At 35.0% G+C, this 22,015-nt stretch overlaps 1 protein-coding gene and 1 long non-coding RNA gene across 10 annotated transcripts in view; one reads left to right on the plus strand and one right to left on the minus strand.

Moving 5' to 3' along the window:
- Window positions 1-22,015, plus strand: part of DMXL2 (Dmx like 2) — a 55,239-nt gene that overhangs the window by 16,074 nt on the left and 17,150 nt on the right. For 5 of the 7 annotated variants that reach the window (XM_080607097.1, XM_080607095.1, XM_080607098.1 and 2 more), the window contains exons 9-26: window positions 514-688; window positions 1,559-1,795; window positions 3,023-3,300; window positions 3,483-4,179; window positions 5,378-5,499; window positions 6,562-6,651; window positions 8,645-8,762; window positions 9,492-9,611; window positions 10,004-10,231; window positions 11,003-12,682; window positions 12,965-13,075; window positions 13,828-13,997; window positions 15,296-15,393; window positions 15,550-15,715; window positions 16,657-16,921; window positions 17,649-18,748; window positions 19,807-19,998; window positions 21,556-21,632. In XM_080607097.1, the coding sequence (XP_080463223.1) occupies window positions 514-688; window positions 1,559-1,795; window positions 3,023-3,300; window positions 3,483-4,179; window positions 5,378-5,499; window positions 6,562-6,651; window positions 8,645-8,762; window positions 9,492-9,611; window positions 10,004-10,231; window positions 11,003-12,682; window positions 12,965-13,075; window positions 13,828-13,997; window positions 15,296-15,393; window positions 15,550-15,715; window positions 16,657-16,921; window positions 17,649-18,748; window positions 19,807-19,998; window positions 21,556-21,632 (5,924 nt within the window). Of the gene's footprint in view, window positions 1-513; window positions 689-1,558; window positions 1,796-1,822; window positions 2,204-3,022; window positions 3,301-3,482; window positions 4,180-5,377; window positions 5,500-6,561; window positions 6,652-8,644; window positions 8,763-9,491; window positions 9,612-10,003; window positions 10,232-11,002; window positions 12,683-12,964; window positions 13,076-13,827; window positions 13,998-15,295; window positions 15,394-15,549; window positions 15,716-16,656; window positions 16,922-17,648; window positions 18,749-19,806; window positions 19,999-21,555; window positions 21,633-22,015 lie in introns of those variants that run through there. The other 2 variants (XM_080607096.1, XM_080607100.1) reach the window with 2 other exon arrangements.
- On the minus strand, window positions 8,157-21,675 carry LOC308200803. 3 transcript variants are annotated; one of them, XR_013955819.1, is made up of 6 exons: window positions 21,538-21,675; window positions 20,932-21,086; window positions 20,114-20,311; window positions 12,526-12,651; window positions 10,049-10,192; window positions 8,157-8,340 (listed from the first exon to the last, which is right to left on the minus strand). It is a non-coding gene; the product is annotated as an uncharacterized lncRNA (long non-coding RNA). The 3 variants fall into 3 exon arrangements; XR_013955820.1 differs by having other exon boundaries at window positions 20,954-21,549; XR_013955821.1 differs by having other exon boundaries at window positions 20,932-21,549.

Raw genomic sequence — 22,015 nt, forward strand, 5'->3', positions numbered from 1 at the left:
GTAGTTCTTATAAGCATAACAGAATAGTCTGAATTATTTTATGTGAGTTAAGTTTATTATTAATCACTGAAGAAGTCAGAGACATCTAATTTTGCACCCAGGCTCCACGTTTTTAAAATGACTACTTTTTCTGTAGCTAATTATTAGCATTGGGAAGAGACTAAATTTTCCATAGCTAACTGATAGTGTTGGGAAGAGATGGTGTTTAATATGGAATATTAAGATGGTTTCATTCTGAATGGGTCTGAAAGTCTGTAGTTATAACAGTAAAAGCAGTAAATAAACTCTTGTAGTACTTTAGTTATCTGATTTGATAATTACATTTCCAAAAGGTGATATTATAGGGCTATGAGTTTCAGTGGCGGTCATGTGAAGTATATTAAATTTACAGGAAAAGAAAACATGTCAATGTAAAAACAAAACTGAACAAGCAGTAATTACATAACTATGCATTTATATCTTTTCTTTTTTTTTTTTTAGTATTTCTTAAATTATTTTTTCTAATTATACCAGACAATTCACCATTTGAAAAATATGAGAAAAGGACAAAGGAGATCTTCCGTTCTTGTTACCCACACAGATGTATTACCAGACCAACAGGGTACTCATGAAGTTCAGCGTCACATTTCACACCATGCAAATGCACTTGGTCACTTCCATATAGCAGCAAGCATCAACCCTAATACAGGTGAAATAGAACTATTTATTAAACTGTTAATAATATATTTTCACAAAAAGGAAAAAATAAATAAAGGGGGCTGAGGTGCATGTTCTTTGCTTTGCCTAATTGAATAGAAGGGATTTGTAGGAAGAGTGCTATTTCACAATTCTGTCATTTGGCTTAGAGTTTTGTAAGACAAGCTGATTTTTTTTTTTTTCCAGAAATCACAGACTGTCAGACTGGTTGTATTTTGAAGGAGGTCATCTTGTGCAATGCCCCTGCTTAAGCAGGGTCACCTATAGCCAGTTGCCCAAGACTTTCAGCATTTTTAAAAGCCATAATTTCATTTTTGCACATCAGAAAGCAAAAGAAATTTCACTACCTTAGTTTCAAGTCTGCTTCATGCTTGATTTGGGGAGAAAACAGTATATGATGAATGGATTACTTGCATCCTACATAATATAAAGTGAATGGGAAAAAAAAAAAGCTGTACCAGATTTTATTAGCAGGAAAACAGCTGCTTTTTGTAGAATAATTTAGAATATTTTAAAGAAGAGATTGAAAAACAATCCTGTGTGTAAAATCAGTAAATGATATGACAACACTGCGACTTAGAAAACTGAGCAATTAGACCCGTTGAATCTCAGTTACCAGTCTCATTTGAATCATTTTACTTTATTTCTTGATGCTAAAATGTCTCTCCTTTTTTTTTCTTTTTCATTTTTTTACTCAAAACATATGTAGAAACTTGATCTGTACCTTACCTTTTCTAAACATACAGGCACAAGGCCTGTTCTACCAAAAGTGAGTTAATAGTCTTAATCAAGAAATGTGTGTGTGTTTAATAGATACGTGGTTTAAGATACAACTTTTTGATTTGTTTACAACTGTCCACAGATATCCCATCAGTTTTGGCTGGAACAGCTTTTAATATAGATGAAGGCAATGGAGGCTTTGTTGTTCACTGGTTGAATAATAAAGAATTTAATTTTACATCATCCATTGAAGTATTTATGCAGCATCTAAGAAAATTTTCTGAACAACAACTAGAACAAGATTTTGGTGATGTTGAGGTTGAAGAGGAAGAAGAAATGGAAGAAAAAGAGAGAGGTTTGCATATGAAATTAGATCATGGTTAGTAATCTTGATCTATAGCACAAGAATTATTCTGAAACACATTTATGTAGTGCAATAATTAATGCAATTATTTAACACATTATAAACAATAGTAATATATTACTAATCTAAAATAAATAGATATAGATGCAATTTTGGCTCCTGTAATAATTTGGTGGCATGAAAAACTTAAGATTGTACTCTCTGTTGGAATGCAGTAATGATAAACACATTGAAAAAGAAAGGTAGCTCTGGTTCTTTATTTCCGTTTTGGAGCTATTCCATAAAGTTATGAAATTATGACTAAGACTTGCTCTTGATTCACCTTACAATCTCAGGACAGTAATGAGGCATGAATTGATGGCAAGCTTTAAGGAGGGTTGGACATAGCTCCATTTTAATGAAACTGCACTCTTTCCAGTAGAGGTAAGCTTTACATCTTAAACCTTGCAGCACGCAATGATCCCAATTGTAGCTGTTCACAAAGGATGAGGAAGAGAGAGACATATTTTGAAATTAAAGATGAAAAACATGCCCTATAAGAAGAACTGAACATTGCTTCAGGAGCATCACCTTAGCCAGTATATGTATTCCTTCCATTTTATTAAAGATTACAAATCCCGTTTGTTTAAAATTTGAAATACTTATGTCTTCCCTTGTCTTCTCAAAGTTAAGAATGAAGAATTATCTAAGAATTTGTAAAAATAAAAGCCTTTCTACTTAAACCAGTAAGAGCTATTAAAGACAATAAACTGATGTACATTTATAGTCGTTTATAAAGTTTAGGTTCTTAAGGGTTACCAATGCAATTTATGACAAAGACCTGCTCATGTCATCATTCTTACTGCACATGCAATACATACTACTTCATCACTTGTCACATACCATGTTTCATAATAATCAAATAAATAAATAAAAGACATTAATTTGGAGCCAGCATTCATATAAAATACCTGTTTTTGTATAGTTGAGCAAAATGATCTTAGACAATTGATGTTAAGTGTCTGAATTTTTATGGTTGTATTTATTATTACTTGTATTCCATAGTTAGGATCAATAGTCAAATGCCAGGGCCTCTCACTGTTGTACAAATAGATGAAAGATGTTTCTACCTTCAATTTGCCTGAATGTTCTTATGAGATAGCACTATTAACAGATTTTAAAATATTGTTGTTTGGAGTGGAAACTGTAGTAGGACAATACTTGCAATTTGAAAAAAAAAAAACACCTTATTTTCTGTTGCAGACTTGTCTGTAGATAGAGAATCAGAGACAGGGACTGGAACAGGTTCTTCAGAACATGAAGATGGAGAAAGAGAGGGAAGCCCCAGAACATCTCTACCAGCAGGCCTACGCATGCCTCTTCCAACAGTTTTGTTAGATCGGAAAATTGAGTTGCTCCTAACCGAATGGAACAGAAATCCAGATATGCTTTTTACTATCCATCCTATTGATGGTACCTTTTTGGTGTGGCATGTGAAGTATTTAGATGAACACACTCCAGGCATCTTTCGACAAGTTCAGGTGTCGTATATTTGAAATTGTTTTATTATTTATGATCTTAATGAACAGTCATTATGTTCTTGCTATTTAAATCTGGTCATCAGAATTACTTGAAATTAAATTAATTCCTGTGAAACAGTTGACGTTAATTTGGACTTACATTGGGTTGTTATATTCTAATTTTTTTTTTTTTTCCCCTCCAGGTTTCATTTTCTTCTAGGATTCCTGTTGCATTTCCTTCAGGAGATGCTAGTTCCCTTAGCAAAAATATTATGATGTATGCTTGCCCTGTCTTATTAAAAGATATCAGTAATGCTGTACATCAGAAGACAGTGGACTTTCCAGAGAAAACCCTAGCAAGTAAAGGACCAGGCTTTGCTCAGAACAGCACAAATGTGAATATAATTTCTCCCATAGTGATGATGATTTCCAAACATATAGATGGCTCTCTAAATCAGTGGGCAGTTACTTTTGCTGATAAATCAGCTTTCACTACTGTGCTAACAGTCTCACATAAATTTAGGTACTGCGGTCACCGTTTTCATCTTAATGATCTAGCTTGCCATTCTGTTTTACCGTTACTGTTAACATCTTCTCATCACAACGCTCTATTAACTCCTGAATTAGACAGTTCTCAGGATTCTGACAGAATAAACAGAATAATGGATCCTATAAAACATGTGAAAGGTTCTTCTAGGCAGCAACTTAAAAATGCAGCAACCCGTACATTCTATGACCCAAATGCAATCTATAGCGAGCTGATTCTGTGGCGTGTAGACCCTATAGGACCTTTGTCGTACACTGGAGGAGTATCTGAGTTGGCTAGAATTAACTCTCTTCATACCTCCGCTTTCTCTAATGTAGCCTGGCTTCCAACACTTATTCCAAGCTATTGCCTTGGTGAGTATTCTTAGCATGATCCCATATAGAGTTAACACTGGGGGTCATAAAACTATTTTTTCAAAATAAATTACTGTTGTATTTGGAGTATATTAACTTTTCAGCAATTTTTTATATTGTGCCAATGAACATTCTTCCTTCATTTGAGACTAAGCTACTTTAAAACAGCATAGTTCATGTGGGCTAAGAGATTGTAGTTACCATGGATCACCTGGCATGCAGTAACTTCTTTGTGTGAGGTAGCAATCAGTCTCACAACAGAAAAAGGTGATCCCATTCCTCAGTGCTTTAGGCAACTTTGCAGAGTGCTGTCTGCATTGACATGGTATAGGTATCTGGATTGTTGGCCTCATACAGTTGCAGGAGGCAGTGGATTGAACAGAACTAGTGATTGGACCACTTGATTGAAAAATTTCTAGAAATGTTAATCTATTAAGCCACTCAGATACTTATTTTTTATTTATAAAGATGTTGTAGTAGTTGTTGTGTACAATACTAAAATGTAAATTGTGTTGTGAATATCACATTATTAAGTTTTATACTAACAGTGCCAGGATATTTTATTATACTAAGGCCAATCTGACCTTTGCAATTTTTAAATGGATGTCAAAGATGTTGTGCAACCTCAGAAATCTAAAATGTGCTTTAAAATGTGCTTTTTCAAAGTGCTCTTTGATTTAAAAATTAAAAAAAAAATCCCTTTGCTCACATACTAATGTTCTATGCTGTCTCAATCCCACAATGGAGCTATTCTAAACAGTTTACCTTGGATTCCTACTCTAAATCATCTCCAAGAACCCAGGGAAGCTAGAGTCCCTAAGCTCAAGTTCCAAACACCTCCCTTGGAGGTGACAGTGAAGAGAATGTAATCATTTTAAAGAAAGGCAGCATTCTTTTAGGTGTACTATCTATTGTTTTTTGCATGTGTGAACAATGGTTATAAACAATAATGAATTCTGCTTAGGTTATTCAATGTTTATGAGGAGTTTTAGTTACATAAATGAGCAGAAAGTTATTTCAAAGTCTAAATAACTTTGTTTTAATGCACATAATTTCTTGGGGTATTTGTGCTTCAGTATTTTATGACAGTCATTGTTAGAAACATTCAGATATTGTGAAGTGGATTATAATTGACTACGTGATACTATTTCATGCTATTTTTTTCTTTAACTATAAAGTATTTTTGTGTTTTCTGTAGGTACATACTGCAACTCCGCTAGTGCTTGTTTTGTTGCATCTGATGGCAAAAACCTGAGACTTTATCAAGCTGTTGTAGATGCAAGAAAACTTCTAGATGAACTATCTGACCCTGAATCATCTGTAAGTTTTATGTAGCAATGGCTTGAAAGTTTTAAAATAAAAGTTAATGTAACTTTTAAACTTTTTTTTTCCCTCTCCAGTGATTTTTCTTCTTTCCTCATGTCTGTATATTAGCTTGTATAATTACATGTTTTGCAGATGTCTGTAAACATTAGTAGACAGTAATGTGGATATTACTACTAAAAGTGGCTGAACTGAAACAAAAGATCCCTGAGAAGTTTCCCCAACTTGTAGTATGTGGTGAAAGTAAAAAATGGGATTTTTTTCTTTGTCTTTTCGGAAGAGGGGAGCAAGTGGGCAGGTGAAGATAGAAGAGAAAGACTAGGGTGTATACACTTACACACTAGGGTGTGTATATGAGGGAGGACAGAGATGATGGGATAGGAGGGAGTCAGGGCAGGTTATTGCTAAGGGTAATATTGGCTCTTATTTTTTCTGTTGTAGTCTATTCTTTCTGTTCTTTTATTATGTTTCATTTCTATGGCTGAGCAAAGTAAAATCTGGCTTTGTAACTGTTACTGTATAAATAAGCACATTGTTCATTTTTCCATTCTTCTGTTATTTTTTAAGCTATCCTGCAAGCTATAGCTTGTCAGTATTCAGATCAGTCTGAGGAACCTGTTACAGGAGCAATGACTGTGAATGGTCCAGCAAAGATCCATTCCAAAGATACATTCCATTTATATATAAGCTGTATTGATTTTTTTTTTATTTATTTCTGTGTTGTGACAAAACCTGAAGCTTTAAACAAAAGTGAAGCAGTGTATTTGAGTTTCTCATAGTACCTATACTGTTATGTTATTATGAAAAGATAAGTCTTTAAATAAACATTTACTTTCTATGTAAATTGGTATGTTATCCCCATGAATAGCTGCAGACTCAAAACAGTGCAAATGTCCTGACGAGTGCATTATTCATAACTGCCAAAATGACAACAGGGAGAAGCCTATTACTATTTACAGCAACAAGGAAAATTATAGCATCAGTTTATTGTAAATGATTGCAATTTCCTTCTGTCTGAAGAAAAAATATGCTAACTCATCCCATTTTCCTCTGTTTCAGAAACTTATTGGGGAAGTGTTTAACATTGTGAGCCAACAATCTACTGCTCGACCAGGGTGCATTATTGAACTTGATGCAATAACTAACAAAGTAAATAAATGGTTAATTCTTTAGGGTATCACATAAAACTGTTTAATAGCTTTGTTGCTGATTAACCTAATCTGTTGAAAATACAGAAAAGAGAGGACATTTCTCTATGGTGATAATGACTGCCTTGAATTTTTGTGAATGTTGAGATGCCTTGAATGTATTTGTGAGACAACTTATAGTTGTTAGGAGCTCAAAGCCTGTTGTTATAGAGCGTAACAATATTTTCTAGGCATAAATATTGTTTAAAATAAACTTGACTGAATACTGCTTTACATCCATCGTAATTTAAAGAAAGAAAAAAAAAAAAACAACTGCCTCCAGAAACCCAAACAAACAAAAAGACCACCACCAACAACAAAAAATAAAAACTACAACTTAAGTCTTCCAAAATGTGGTAATAATAGCCTTGTATGACTTACAATTTTGTGTCTTTCTCATAAGACACACTTTTACCTGTTAACTAATATAGCTACATGTTTCAATCAATGAATTGATTGAATGGTAGTACTATCAAATTTAGTTCGTATTGTTATTTTTATCTTGCAAGTTCCAGTGCTGTTTTCTGTTAGGTTGCAGCCTGGGAAAATAATTTATTTTACCATTTTTTACTTAGACATATAGACATTTTTGATATATACAAAGAAGTACTTCTCTATTTGACGATGGTTTTTTTTGTCTTGTAAGTATTAATCACATAGGACCTTCAATTTTAAGTTCAGGTTTTCAAAATATTTTTTAGAATTTTTATAGATTATTTTATGACTTGACATGAGGAGTACAGGGAATAGCTTATGAGGTAAGAAACAGTCTTCTACATAAGACCTATGTTGTGGGAAAGGCAATAGCAAGACATCCTGGGTGTCTTTTATGTTTTCTATGTGTTTTAGCTCCTTAGTCGTACTTTCAAGCCTCTAATGTCCTAGTATAAAGCTTAATTAATATTTTTGGACCTTACCAACTTCTACAGAAATGGTAAATAAGTTAGTTGGGTTATTATTTTTCAGTATCCAATTTTTTTTTAAATGAATGTAGAAATCAATGTATCAATTCGGGAGGCTGAGACTAGGAGGAGCTTTGGATGTGAAAAAACAGCCTGCAAAGATTCAAAAGGGCTGCAAGCTCTGGAGTCAGGAAGAAGCCCTCTCTCTTCTACAAGAAAACACTGAATCCAGTTTCCTTAGAGGGCATCCCAATCATGATGGTGACCAAAGACTTTCCCATAATACCAATGTCATTCATGCATCCTCTCACTACCTCCTTTATCCCCATAGCACCTGCTGAAGCTCTAAAAAAACCCACATTTTATATTGAGTCAGTCAGCTTTTGCCAATTTCATCCTGGTAGGATTTCAAAAATACCTGTGTGAAGGAAGATGCCTCTCCATGCTTCTCTGGAAAAAAATGTGTTCAAGAACATGAAAACTTTGCTGTCGCTGTCTTTGGGGGACACATTTTCCTTGTCTGCAGAAATGGATTTCACTGCCAGCAGCCTCCTTTGTAGAGGGGTGGAGGTACTGAAAAGAGGTCTGTTGCTGTCAGGAGGAACAGCTGTTGAGTTATAAGAGAAGGAGTATCAGCAGTTTCTTCCTTTTATTTTTTTTTTAGCAGATTTCTCAGTGCATTGCAGTCATCTTTCCACTGAAAATTGATAGAAGTCTAAGAGTTGTTGCCACAGTCCTTTATTCGATACCTAAAATAAATAATAATAAAAATAATAATAATCTGTCATTAGCTTCAGCAAAAATATTACAGATTAGTCTAGTATGGTAGATTTCATTGAAACTGTTGGAATATATACACAATAGGTTCTAGAACATGCTGTTCTTAATGTAAGAGATGAAATTGTTCTGTTTTTCTGATGTATTAAGATCGTTTTCAGCATTATAAAAGAAAGTTATCCTCAATCGATAGTTAGATTGTACAAAAAAATAATTATGTTTGTAAAAAATGTTGTTATACCATTCTGAAAGCATAACTACTGCTTGATTTTACAGTGTGGCTCAAACACACAATTACTTCATGTCTTTCAAGAAGACTTCATTTTGGGATACAAACCACAAAAGGAAGATGTAGAAGGGAAGGAAACTGAGATATTTTTCCAGCCATCACAAGGTATAGTATAAGAATAACTACTATGAAGTAGGTACCAAAACTGTTCTTAAAGAATACTGAAATCTAGCAGACATCTACTAGATTCATTTTTAATGAGAATATATTGAATTCACTGAAATGGCTGATTCACATTGCTCATATAAATCATTGTCTACATGGTAATGGTATTAAATAAAACTATTCTAATTTGCCTACAGTGAAATATTTTAACTTGTATGACAAGGTCTATTTTTCAAAATGCTTTGTGTTATATTTTAAAGATGTGTACAAAGTAGACTAGAAGCGTGTTTCCTGAATTAATATGTTGTTCCAGGTGATAAGGTGCATATGTCTTGACTTTCCCTTTTATCCTAGAAAGTAACTGGGGAATTTGGTACTAGACTTAAAAGTTTTAAAAAAAAAAAAAAAAAAGGAAGGAAGCAAGCACTGTGAGAAAACTGTTTTATAATCTAGCAGAGCAGTTCAAATTGGTTAGGAAGGCAAATACATCTAATAAGTTAGATTTGTCATTAATACTCAGGTTGGCTGTAAGTCAGTCTCTATTTTACTAAGTCTTCTATAGCTCTGAACAAACTAAATATTGATTGAAATGTTATTAATAGTATCGTTTGAGTATTTTGTTTTGTAATCAAACAATTTCAAAGAGGAAAAAATATTTTTTTTTAGTATCAGTTTTTATCAATTGTTGAATGTAAACTTCATGATTATGGTAATGTGTTTAAATTACAGGGTATCGTCCACCGCCTTTTTCAGAAAAGTTCTACCTAGTAGTAATTGAAAAAGATAGTAATGGCTGTTCTGTTCTTCAGATGTGGCATCTTCATCTCAAATCTGTGCAAGCCTGTTTAGGTGAGTGAGTGAGTAATTGTATTTTCTTGGAGATGAACATTTAAGTAACATGACAGAAAATTTGAGGCTTGGTGTTCTAGAAGCAATAGAAGGAGTAAGGTTTCTTGCAAATATGGGTTGCATTCTATAGCTATGACAATATGAAAATTTGACTTAAGCACTGGATTCTTTATTTTAAACTCTCAGTATTTCAGAATACTATGGATATCTTAAAAATGAGTAATCATAGCATAAAATTATTTGCAGTAAAACTAAGCAGCCAATACACGATATAATTATTTTCTGCATAACTGAAGCAATGCTAAGAAAAACATCCGATTATAGCATGTTTATGCTTTGTCCTCACATACAAACATTTTAACACTGTTTGCAATGATTTTTCTTTTATATAGCAAAAACCACTGAAACTACTTTATCAGAGAATAAGCTTAGTGTACCTGAACAGAAGACTGTAGATTCTTCTCCAGATATATCACCTGGCGTAAGTCCCATTCCACGATCTTCATCAATCGCTAATCTTCAGACTGCTAGTAAGCTCATTCTGAGCTCCAGACTTGTATACAGCCAACCACTGGATCTTCCTGTTGGTGTAGAAGTAATAAGAGCAACTCCTTCAGCAGGTAAATTTAACTTTTTTCTAATTAATCCACTAATTTATCTGCTAGTTCATAAGCTAGTATATTCTCAGCCTATCACTCTCTTGATTAACTGATACAGGCAACATGGGACTAAACAGGCGCTCTCAAATCCATGTCTATGTCTCTCAAATCAAAAATGTGCATTTTGCAAATCACTCCTTTCTTAATTGTATCAAGTCCTCATAGAAAAGCTTTTTGTGAAACTTACTGCTTTAATGACTGGAAACTTAACTTCTAGTCTTTATTTATGATCAATTTATACCCACTTGTTCACCTGCCAACATTAGTCTGATGAGTATATGATGCTTTTTTTTTCTGTTAACTTGTTGTACTTACCCCGTCTACTTCTGTCTGTTTGTCTCTGTGTCTCTCATAATATTCTTAAGTGCCCCTCTTAGGTTTCATTTTGGTAGGCTACACAAGCCTAATCTTAATTTCCCTTATTGCATCTGATTAAAGCTTTGTATTTCTTTATTATTCTAACAATCCTTTTCAGAATTAGTTTAGTTCAAGTTTATTTTCCTTGAATAGTGACCAGAACTGCAGATGATTAATATCTAAACTGTTAAGAGTGTTATCAGTCTTAAAACATTTGCCCTTACCCAGCTCCAAATTACAAAAAAAAAAAAAGAAAGAAAAAAAAAAACCACATACCAAATTGAAAAGTTCTCTATTAGTAGTTACAATGTTGTGTCTGTCTCATATAGGTATATGACTTTTATTACTGATACTAAATGTTTGTTCTGACTTCAGGTCATTTGAGCTCTTCATCAATATATCCAGTCTGCCTTGCACCTTATTTGATAGTAACATCATGTTCAGACGACAGAGTGCGATTCTGGAGATGTACTATAGAGAAAGACCTGAACAGCAAAAATGAAGAAAGGGAAAGATACCATTGGAGAAAATGGCCTTTAATGAATGATGAAGGAGCAGACAACAGCAGTACAGTCACCATAGTAGGAAGGCCAGTTGCCGTTAGCTGTTCTTACACAGGACGTCTTGCAGTAGCATACAAACAACCTGTACAGCATAACGGTTTTGTTTCAAAAGAATTTTCCATGCATGTTTGTATACTTGAGTGTGAGTCTACAGGAGGATCAGAATGGGTTTTGGAACAGACAATTCATCTGGATGATTTAGTTAGGGTTGGAAGTGTACTTGATTCAAGGGTCAGTGTAGATAGTAATTTATTTGTTTACAGTAAATCAGATGCATTTTTGAATAAAGACAAATACCTGGTGCCCAGTATCAAGCATTTGGTGCATTTGGATTGGGTATCAAAAGAAGATGGTTCACATATTTTGACAGTTGGAGTTGGTGCTAACATCTTCATGTACGGAAGACTTTCAGGAATTGTAACAGATCAAACAAGCAGCAAAGAGGGTGTAGCTGTCATTACTTTACCACTAGGTGGAAGCATAAAACAAGGTATAAAGTCAAAGTGGGTGTTGCTTAGATCGATTGATTTGGTATCATCTGTAGATGGCACTCCTTCACTGCCTGTTTCTCTCTCATGGGTGAGAGATGGTATACTGGTGGTGGGAATGGACTGTGAAATGCATGTTTATGCACAGTGGAAACACGCTGTCAAGTTTGGTGATGGTGAAAGTGATGTTTTCACTACTGAAGACCCAGCAACTCAAGATCCACTCAAAGCAAGCTTGATAGCAAAGAAGACCAGTGTAATTGATGGGGCAGGTATTGTGGATGATGTTTTTGGCACTCCAACTGTAATTCAAGATGGAGGCCTTTTTGAAGCTGCTCATGTTCTTTCACCTACTCTCCCTCAGTATCATCCAACCCAGCTATTAGAACTTATGGATCTGGGTAAAGTTCGCCGAGCCAAAGCCATTCTGTCACATTTAGTTAAATGTATTGCTGGAGAAGTCGCAATAGTTAAAGACACAGACGCTGGAGAAGGAACTGGTCCTAAACGCCATCTTTCTCGCACCATTAGTGTAAGTGGTAGTACTGCAAAGGATACCATCACAGCTGGAAAAGATGGTACTCGAGACTACACAGAGATAGATTCCATTCCCCCACTGCCACTTTATGCTCTGCTTGCTGCAGATCAAGATGCCACTTATGTTTCTGAAGAAACTTCTAAAATACCTCAGGGGTCTGAAGATCATGCTAAAAGAAAAACAGAGGATCAGTACTCGGATCTATTCCAGATTCAGCCTGTTACAACTGATGACTTTATTGATTTCGAGCCTGAAAAGAGGGAGAGTAAATCCAAAGTTATTAATCTCTCACAGTATGGTCCGACTTACTTTGGCCGAGAACATGCCAGTGTCCTTTCAAGTCACCTGATGCACTCAAGTCTGCCAGGCCTCACTCGACTAGAGCAGATGTTCCTCGTAGCTTTGGCAGACACTGTGGCAACAACAAGCACTGAACTAGATGAGAACAGAGATAAGAATTACTCAGGTTAGTAACAAGCATATTATTAAATTAACATTCTTGCTCTTCCCAGCTAAGGCAAACTTACTCCTTGAGTATTTTGGGGTTAAAAAAGCTGAAAGCTAGTGTCAGTTATTCATATTAGATACAGTAGAGCAAAAACCACTTTATAAATCTCTGTATTTCAAGCATAATAACTTCATCGCAAACAGCAAATTTAGAAACATACATTCCTTACATGCTGCATAGTCATATATATGCCCATGTAGTCATCTCCATATTCTAAAGTCAGTATTTTGTATTTTACAGGAAGAGATACTTTAGATGAATGTGGCTTACGATATTTGTTGGCTATGCGCTTGCACACCTGCCTTCTGACATCACTACCACCTCTGTATCGAGTACAGCTACTTCACCAAGGTAATTCTTGGAATGTGGCATTACTTTCATTTTATCCAGTTGAGCTGACAGGACCTGATAATATTTGATTTATATTGTGATACTTTTATTATCTCCATATTAATTTTAGATGACACCTGATCCATTAAGGCCCTTGTCTTGCAAAGTATATGCTTCCCTGCATGCACTGTGAACAGACAAAAATGTAAAGCTCTAGAATAGAAGAGAGATTCTGTGCCATTCAGTTTGAGCATGAATAATTTCCCCAACCAGATAACATACAAATTGTATCATATTTTACATTGTTTCTGCTGGAGGACTGAAGGGTTTGCTTTACAGAAATACATTTCTTATCTTCCCTCTAAGATAATTTTATTATTTTCATCACAGCAGGTTTTTTTCTTGCTCTGAGTAAATGCTGTTGTGAAATACAGGAAAGAAAAACAATTACTGCCTCAAGAGCATACAGAAAGGTTTCTGGGCCAGGATGGGTCTGTCTCTGAGATAACATATTTTTGCTTCTAACACCATACGAAACTCAAGAACGTATATGAACAGGGTGCTGGAAAGGAATGGAGGAAGCACCAAAGAGAAACATACATTTCAAAGAGAGAAAGAAAAAAGATGCTTCGACTGCTCCTTGAACGGTTGTGACAAACAGTCCCTCTCACATCTACCAACACTCTTTGCAAAAATCCCACTTTGCCTCTGACATATTCCATTTGTTTATTAACAAGTTTTAATTTTCTGAAATTTATTATGTTATTGTTTAGGCCTGTCTACTTGCCATTTTGCATGGGCTTTTCATTCTGAGGCTGAGGAGGAGTTGATCAACATGATTCCAGCTATCCAGAAGGGAGACCCACAGTGGTCTGAATTAAGAGCTATGGGTATAGGTTGGTGGGTCAGAAATATCAACACACTCCGAAGGTGTATTGAAAAGGTATCTTTTATTGCTTACAAATATAGTTATGTGCTGTTATGCTCTAACAGATACTTAGGAAGACTTGTGTAGAGGAGATCCCTTTGCACTCCAGCCCAGCTACTATTTTAACAGTTTTGTGGTTTTTTTTCCACATCCAGCACCGAAACATTAGTACTGTCAGATAATGTTGGCAGTTCTGATTTACCACATTTGAGTTAGGAAAGCCATTTCATTTCACAGTATGTTTAAGATTATATTACTCTATTTTAAGAAGAATCCTTCTTCAGATATATGTGACAGCATATATCTATTGATGAAACAGGAAATTATTCAATACTGGGTCTTATTTAAGAAATAATCATTTTAAAAAGTATTATTCAAGAAAAAAATACATAAAAAATCCTCTTGTCAATTCTGTTGGTTTTGATAATAAAATAGTATACAGCATAAAAGGCCTGAGCAGAAAATAAGTGCAGGTTTTACTCCTTTCTGGAGAGTCCCAAAAATAGTGTTTTATAGAAATATACACCTATATTATATAAAACCAAAATAACATCAAATCCCATTTTCATGCAGAGTTTTTTATGGGAGCTGTAATAATAGATAAAATGCAGTATATTTTTTAGATATTATTTTAAAATGTTTCCCGTAGGTATCCAAGAGATTTAAATTCTTAATTTAATAAGATTTTCAGCTTTCTTAACAAGTTTGATGGATTTGATTTATTACTAGTCTTTGCTCTGAATTACAACAATTAATGTACTCTTTGAATTGTTTGTGGAACTTCATAGTTTACTATATTTCAGAGGTAGTAAAAATAATTTATTTTAGTGTTACAGGATATTCGATGAATCCAGGAGCAAAACTTAATTGTTCTAGTCCTCTAAATCTAATGCAATTACATCACTGAGTCCTATACAGGGGAAAAAAAAATGGTCATTAAAGAAATACTTGTATTAGCTTACAAATATGTAAATAATGAATTGCAAGAGGAACTTCACCTAATAGTATAAGTCACTGTAACACTTTTGAGGAAAAGATTTTTATTTTCACAGTTGTAATGTCCCACTGTAGTGATGGGGGGGTGTTAATATCTGCAGTAGTGCTGTTTTTCTGAACCTTAAGAACATTAACTATGTAATGAACTGTCACCTATCAAAAAATTACTTTCTGCAAAACATTCTGAAAGAAATTATTGTTGCTTTATATAAATAATGCGGTCGCCCAGACCATCCTCTCTGACAGAGAACATATGTTCTTATGCTAAAAGCAAGTTTTATATTTGCAGTAATAATACTAGATTTTGCTTACTATAGGTTGCAAAAGCTTCATTCCAGAGGAACAATGATGCCTTAGATGCTGCACTTTTTTATCTTGCTATGAAGAAAAAGGCAGTGGTGTGGGGTCTGTTTAGGTGAGTTCTACTAACTGTAAGTTTGATTAAATCATAATTGAACCAGGAATGCAAAACAGAACTCATTCAGGATTAGAGTTTAATTGGTGTTGTTCAATTGATTGTATCCTAAGGTTGTATAATAAGAAGTTGTATATATTGCATTTCTTTATGCAGGTCCCAGCACGATGAAAAGATGACTGCCTTTTTCAGCCACAACTTCAGTGAAGACAGATGGCGAAAAGCTGCTTTAAAAAATGCTTTTGCTTTGTTGGGAAAACAACGCTTCGAACAATCAGCTGCATTTTTCTTGCTAGCAGGTTCACTGAAAGATGCTATAGAGGTATTAGCTTTTGAGAAATTATGTTTCAGTTTCTAGTTTGAACTTTGTAACTGCATCCTTAAAAGCTGTTCTGGTGCTCTTTTTCAGAAAGTGTGGCAGCAGGAAGGGTGTGTCTATACGTGACCCCTTTGTGCCCTGTAGACATGCCATTTACTTTCACACTACTGTTAAAAACAGCTTAGAAGCTGATCTGAAGGCCAGAAGTATTCAAATAAATCAGTTCTCAGTAGAATGGCTCCTGGGAAGAGCAGTCATAACCCTGCTGGCAAAACTTTGGTTTGTTGTAATTAAGTTGTTGCAATGCTCTGTTCAGTTTCCAACTGTTCTGCATTCCCTAATGTTAGAACATCAAGTTAAAAAAAAAAAAAAAAAAGGAAATCAGAGTGCTCTTCTGAAGCATCCTGATAATCCCTTTTTAGTGGAGCTGTGATGTTTCCTGCCAAAAGCGAGGTGAGAGTTGTCAGCAGGGTCATAACTTAGGCAACATATCTCAGGAGAGAATGAAAATTAGAGAACTTTTATTTATCCTTCCTATTGTATGCAGTCAGTGAGTCTTTACCTGTGAAAGTACATTTCTGCAGATGAGTCAGTGGAAGAAAATCTTTCCAGTGATGTGCTAACATTAAAGTTGGAAGCTAAGTTTATTCGACTAGCTATAACGTCTTTACTACTGGTATATTATTTTTTGTCATGCTGATGTACTGCCATGCATACTAGAATTGCTGAAATAGAAGTCAGAACACCTCTTCCCAAATATGGAAGAAAATGTCATTTGGATATATCTCACCACATTTTTGACTCAAAGATCAATATATACATGAAAGATAAGATATGAGAGAAAAAATCTGTTCTGTAAACATATATTGCTATTCACTTCATTGTTGTTTTAAAAAACAAACTTTTCCTTATAAAGAGACCTTTTCCCCCCTTTCTTATCATAGGTGTGCCTTGAGAAAATGGAAGACATCCAGTTGGCTATGGTTATTGCTCGTTTATACGAATCAGAGTTTGAAACCTCTGCCACATATACCTCCATTCTTCATGAAAAAATTTTGGGTTGCCATAAAGATGGAACTGGGTTCAGCTGTACTAAATTGCATTCCGATCCATTTCTGAGAAGCATTGCATACTGGATAATGAAAGATTACACTAGAGCACTGGACACTTTACTGGAACAAACACCTAAAGATGACGATGAAAACCCAGGTAAGGAGAAAACATTAGTCTGATGGAATTCTCTAAGACAGAGTAGAGAAGGGGTAATACTTTCTTTGTATGCACGTACTCCCTTTTCTTGAAATGCCATTATGCTGAAATCATTTACTGGATTATGTACTAGCCCACTCAATTTCTTCTTCATTTTTTTTTCCCCAATTTCTTCCAGGGGCTCCTCTCCAACCCCCCTGTATTGAACTTAGTTTTGCTGTCAGATAAACTCTGGAGGGCCTTCCTTGTTTGGTACTTCCCTGCAATACCTCTCTACTACTTAGTGCTGGTTAGTCTTTTCCAGCAGACTTCAAATTCTCATTCTTGCTTCTAGGAATCAGCATTGTCAAGCAGGGCTTCCTATCCCGTCTCTTTTGAGATTAATGTTAAGTGACAGATAGGTGGCTCCATACATTTCTATAGTGTATTCCCTCCCCTAGGAAAATATCCATCTGTCTGGCCTTCTCAGCTTCTTGTAGGCTTAGGTGAGTGGAATATAGGAGTGAAGCAAATGTGAGAATTTCTTATCTTTCTACTCATCCAGCTCATATCTTTAATCTTTTTGTGGGGAGTAAGTAATACTTTTGTTTTGTTTTGGCAACTAGACCCCAAACTGTCTTTGGTTTTGTGTTTTAACACATCTTTGTAATGCAGGAAATACTGCAAAGCAAAATAATACCATTTGAAAGCCATTGTCAATAGATGTCATATCTGTTTAATTCCTTAGTTATTGTCAAGTCATGCAATCCTGTGGTATTCAGTTTTTACAATTATCTTCGGACCCACCCTTTGCTCATCAGAAGATACTTCAGCTCACCAGAAGGGACTTTGGCCACCTTAGGTCTAAAAACTGAAAAAAGCTTTGTTGATAAAATTAATCTTATAGAAAGAAAATTATTCTTCACTACTGCAAATGCTCACTTTAAAGTGGGTTGTCCTGTACTAGCCCTTGAAGTTCTTTCCAAAATTCCAAAAATAAGAAAAAAGTCTACTATAACTACAGAGAAAGATGTATCTAGTCCTCCAGTACAGGCTGGTGTTCAAGATTCCAAAGCCCTAGGGGGTGGTGCTGGAAGTGGTGATATAGACTGGTCAAAGCCAATTTCAACTTCCTTTGCTCTGGAGGGTACTGTTGAATCTTCAGCACAATTTGACTGGAGTCAGCCAGCAGTAAAATTTGATGATGAGCCTCTTACTCTTGACTGGGGTGAAGACAAAAGTGAGTCAGACGATGAGGATAAGGATGTTGGCATAATGATGAAAAATTCAAAATCCAGTTCCGAGAATGAAGAACAAGATAAGAAAACCTCAGACACTAATGTCTCACAAACACCACATGGAGAGATTTCTGATACTGGAGACACTGAGGTTGATGTTATTGCTGAACAACTCAAGTTCAGAGCCTGTTTGAAGATCCTAATGACTGAACTGAGGACTTTGGCTACAGGTTATGAGGTAGATGGAGGAAAACTCCGATTTCAGCTGTACAACTGGCTTGAAAAAGAGATCGCTGCTATGCATGAAATATGCAACCATGAAACAGGTGGCGAAGACTACTGTAAAACATATACCAAAGTAAATGGGGATCTACTTGATCATGAGGATATTATGGATAAGCCAGACATTGGTTCCTATGAACGGCACCAGATAGAAAGACGTAGGTTACAAGCGAAACGAGAACATGCTGAAAGACGAAAGTGGTGGCTGCAGAAGAACCAAGCTCTTCTAAGAGTTTTTCTAAGTTATTGTAGTCTTCATGGAGCACAAGGTGGTGGTTTAGCATCTGTAAGAATGGAGCTGAAATTTTTGCTGCAAGAGTCACAGCAGGTAAAGCAAATTAAAATAATTTACTTTAACAAGTCTGAACAGTTCTGGACTGACAGTTTTGTCAAATGCTTATGTTTGTGCCTAGATAGATACCTCATGTTCTGCAAGTCTAATGTGTTTGGGGCGAGAACTTGGTATTTTAGAGTTTTGTGTATCCACATCCTGGTTATTTGGTTCTTCAGAATCTGTTAGAGGGTTACGTTACTTGTAATTATGGTACATAAATGTTGCTGTATATGTAGTAGCTGCAGCATTATATTTATGTTGCAATGAAATTATTATATAGGTATATAGGTATATTGTGATCAAAACTATAAGTTAAATTCACAGTTGATGAAGTATGATAAAATCTCATTCTTTACACCTCTGCAAATCACTGCAAGGGGGCTATAAGGGGTGGGATCTTAGTGTCAAGGCTCAACAAATAATACCAAGTCAGACAGTGTAGTGCTCCCTTTTACTATATTATGGCATTTTCTACATTTATTTCATACAGAAATAGATATTTTCCAGCAAATGTTAGTGACTAGTCTGAGCAAATACTCTGATATTGGGCAAATCACTTACCTGGCTCCGGTCCCAGGTTTTTCACATTTAAAACAGGAGCAATAGTTGAGTGTTTTGGTGGCGGTGGACTTAGTCTGTCATTTTAAAAGGGGGGGGGGGGGGAGGAATGAAAAAAAACCTGTTCTTTTTCACTTGAGAAATGCAGATTAATGCAAATTTGGCTTTTATTATTAAACTCAGATCAGTCACTACTATGTCAACCCATGCTACTACAAGTGCACATCTAGTTGCTGTTTTTAAGTAGACAATCCCAACACTTCTTAATGAACTACATAAAAATACTTTTCCTGCACTAAATCAAAAAGTGTTCGAGCAAACTTGGCTGTCAGGTCATTCGTGTTTTTACAGTAAATAAGAATTTACTGAGTAGATGTCAGTGGAAGAGAATAAATAACCCTAGAAAAAGTATAAATAAAATTACTGTTTTTCATTGTTGTTGTTTGTTTGTTCTCAAAGTAATCATTTTAAATGCAATCTTTTCTTTTAAACAGGAAACTACTGTAAAGCAACTTCAGTCTCCACTTCCATTACCCACAACGCTACCATTGCTTTCTGCAAGCATAGCATCCACAAAAACTGTGATAGCTAATCCTGTGCTGTATTTAAACAACCACATCCATGATATTCTTTACACTATTGTGCAGATGAAATCACCACCACATCCTAATATTGAAGACGTCAAGGTAACGAAAACAGTTCTCAGAAAAGGCTAAATGATTATTTATAAAATGGGGAGAAAGCCCGCAAAAATAGCGTATGAGTTAACTTTTCAGCACTTACCCCTTTCACAATACTGACCTTCTCCCTTAAGCCTAGAGAACTGAAAATGGTAGATAACCACTTGTTTTCTGACATTTTTTGGAATCTGGTTAGTTCCCTTTCATCCAAATTCTGGTCAGTCATTCTCAGGAAAATATTCCAAGTTTGGATGTTCACTAAAGTACTGAATTTGTGCTCTTAATCATGATCCTATAACTGTCATCATCCAGGTCAAATCTGGAAGGGAGATTATGAAAGTAGAGATGGGAGGCTGTAAGATACAGCTTTCTCATAACTATAAATCTTACTCCAGCACAAATTTCTCCAGTTGTACTGATTTTCCTGGAATTGTGATGAATTACTTTATCTGGCTCCATACCCTACAGTGAATAAAGACTGTTCAGATTCATTAAGTAGAGGGAGAAAAAAGCCAAATAGCCCAAGACTATTGCATAGTTAATTAGTAAGATGCTAAATCATTAGATTGTGCATTTAGATCAGTACTCATATTCATTAAATGAATTTGATTTTCTATTGACTAGATGAAAGTAGAGAAGAAATAGGAAACTAAGTGGGTTGTCCCATTGCAAGTCAGTTAAAGATTTCTAAAACTGTAACCCAACCTCATTTATTTCTCATTTACTCATTATGCAATAGTAAGCATCTTTTTAACTCTAAAAACTCACATTTTACATGCATTTTTATTTAAAAGAGAGTTCAGAGAAAACTGACACTTACTAACTGCAAAACCCTTTAGATGATTTATATCTGTAATCTGAGATCTAACATCTTATTAAATAGATGGTAGGAAAAGTTGGAAACAAAGAACTGATTTTAAAAAAAGCTTACAAGCTTACATTTTTAGCAGTTTCACATTACCATTTTCGTCACACTTTGGATTCCATCAGACTTTCTAAGAAATTTTTGCATTTCTTCTTCTATTTAAGAACTAGAGCATTTCTGCTGCATTGCAAGGCACTAACGGAGTACTATTCATGTTACTGAGAGACTCCTGAAAAATTTTAAGCATAAAACTGAGGTGAAAAAGAGATTATATATATAATAAAATAATCATACAATTACACAAACTTTTGTATTACGCGTATGAAGCAACTAATACTATATTGAGCTATGATGTCATATAATATGGCTTCCAAGAACCATTCATACTATAGAAATCATTATTACAGCATTGCGAGAGTTCTATAAAGTCAGTTATCTTGACGTAATATTAGATGACATAATATTAGAATACGTATGTTTAGATTTTGACTGTTATCGACTAATCTCCATCAATCAGTTGAATTTTTAAAATACTGTATTGTAAACCTAAGGTTATTTTTAATTACCATTTCCTGCACTTGGTTTAAAACTAGGAGATTTCTGTATAACACATTTTCAAATGCTTTTTAGAAAGAAATGCGGTTTACACACCATTTATGTATAATTTATATATAACTTACCAGCTGTTTTTATTTTAGGTGTACACGCTTCATTCTTTAGCAGCTTCACTTTCTGCTTCCATTTATCAAGCACTGTGTGACAGCCACAGTTACAGGTACAAATAGAAGTTTTCTTACAGTCCTACATTTGGAGTATACTTCGTGCATCCAAAATGGAAATCCTTCATGCTTGTGTCTAAGAAAAGCGATTAAATTGCTGTGTATGGCTGTAGATAATTATACAGCTTACACATTGTTAGCTTTGATACTCCAAATCAGTTTTATACAGATAAAATAACAGCAGTCATTTTTTTCCAACAAATAACAGGACAATCTGGTGTCACTCTTAGGATGCTTCTGAGAGAACATTTGAGTGCTGTTTTCCACAGCACATCCATTGCTGAATAGGGGTGCACAGGAAATATCTGAGCCTAAATTAAGTCAGGTTTCAGAAAATTTATATTTAAAACTAGAACTGGAAGAGAAAGTTGTAAAAACA

The sequence above is a fragment of the Anser brachyrhynchus genome (genome assembly GCF_964034855.1).
Source record: "Anser brachyrhynchus genome assembly, chromosome: 11".
NCBI classification, from domain to species: Eukaryota; Metazoa; Chordata; class Aves; order Anseriformes; family Anatidae; genus Anser; species Anser brachyrhynchus.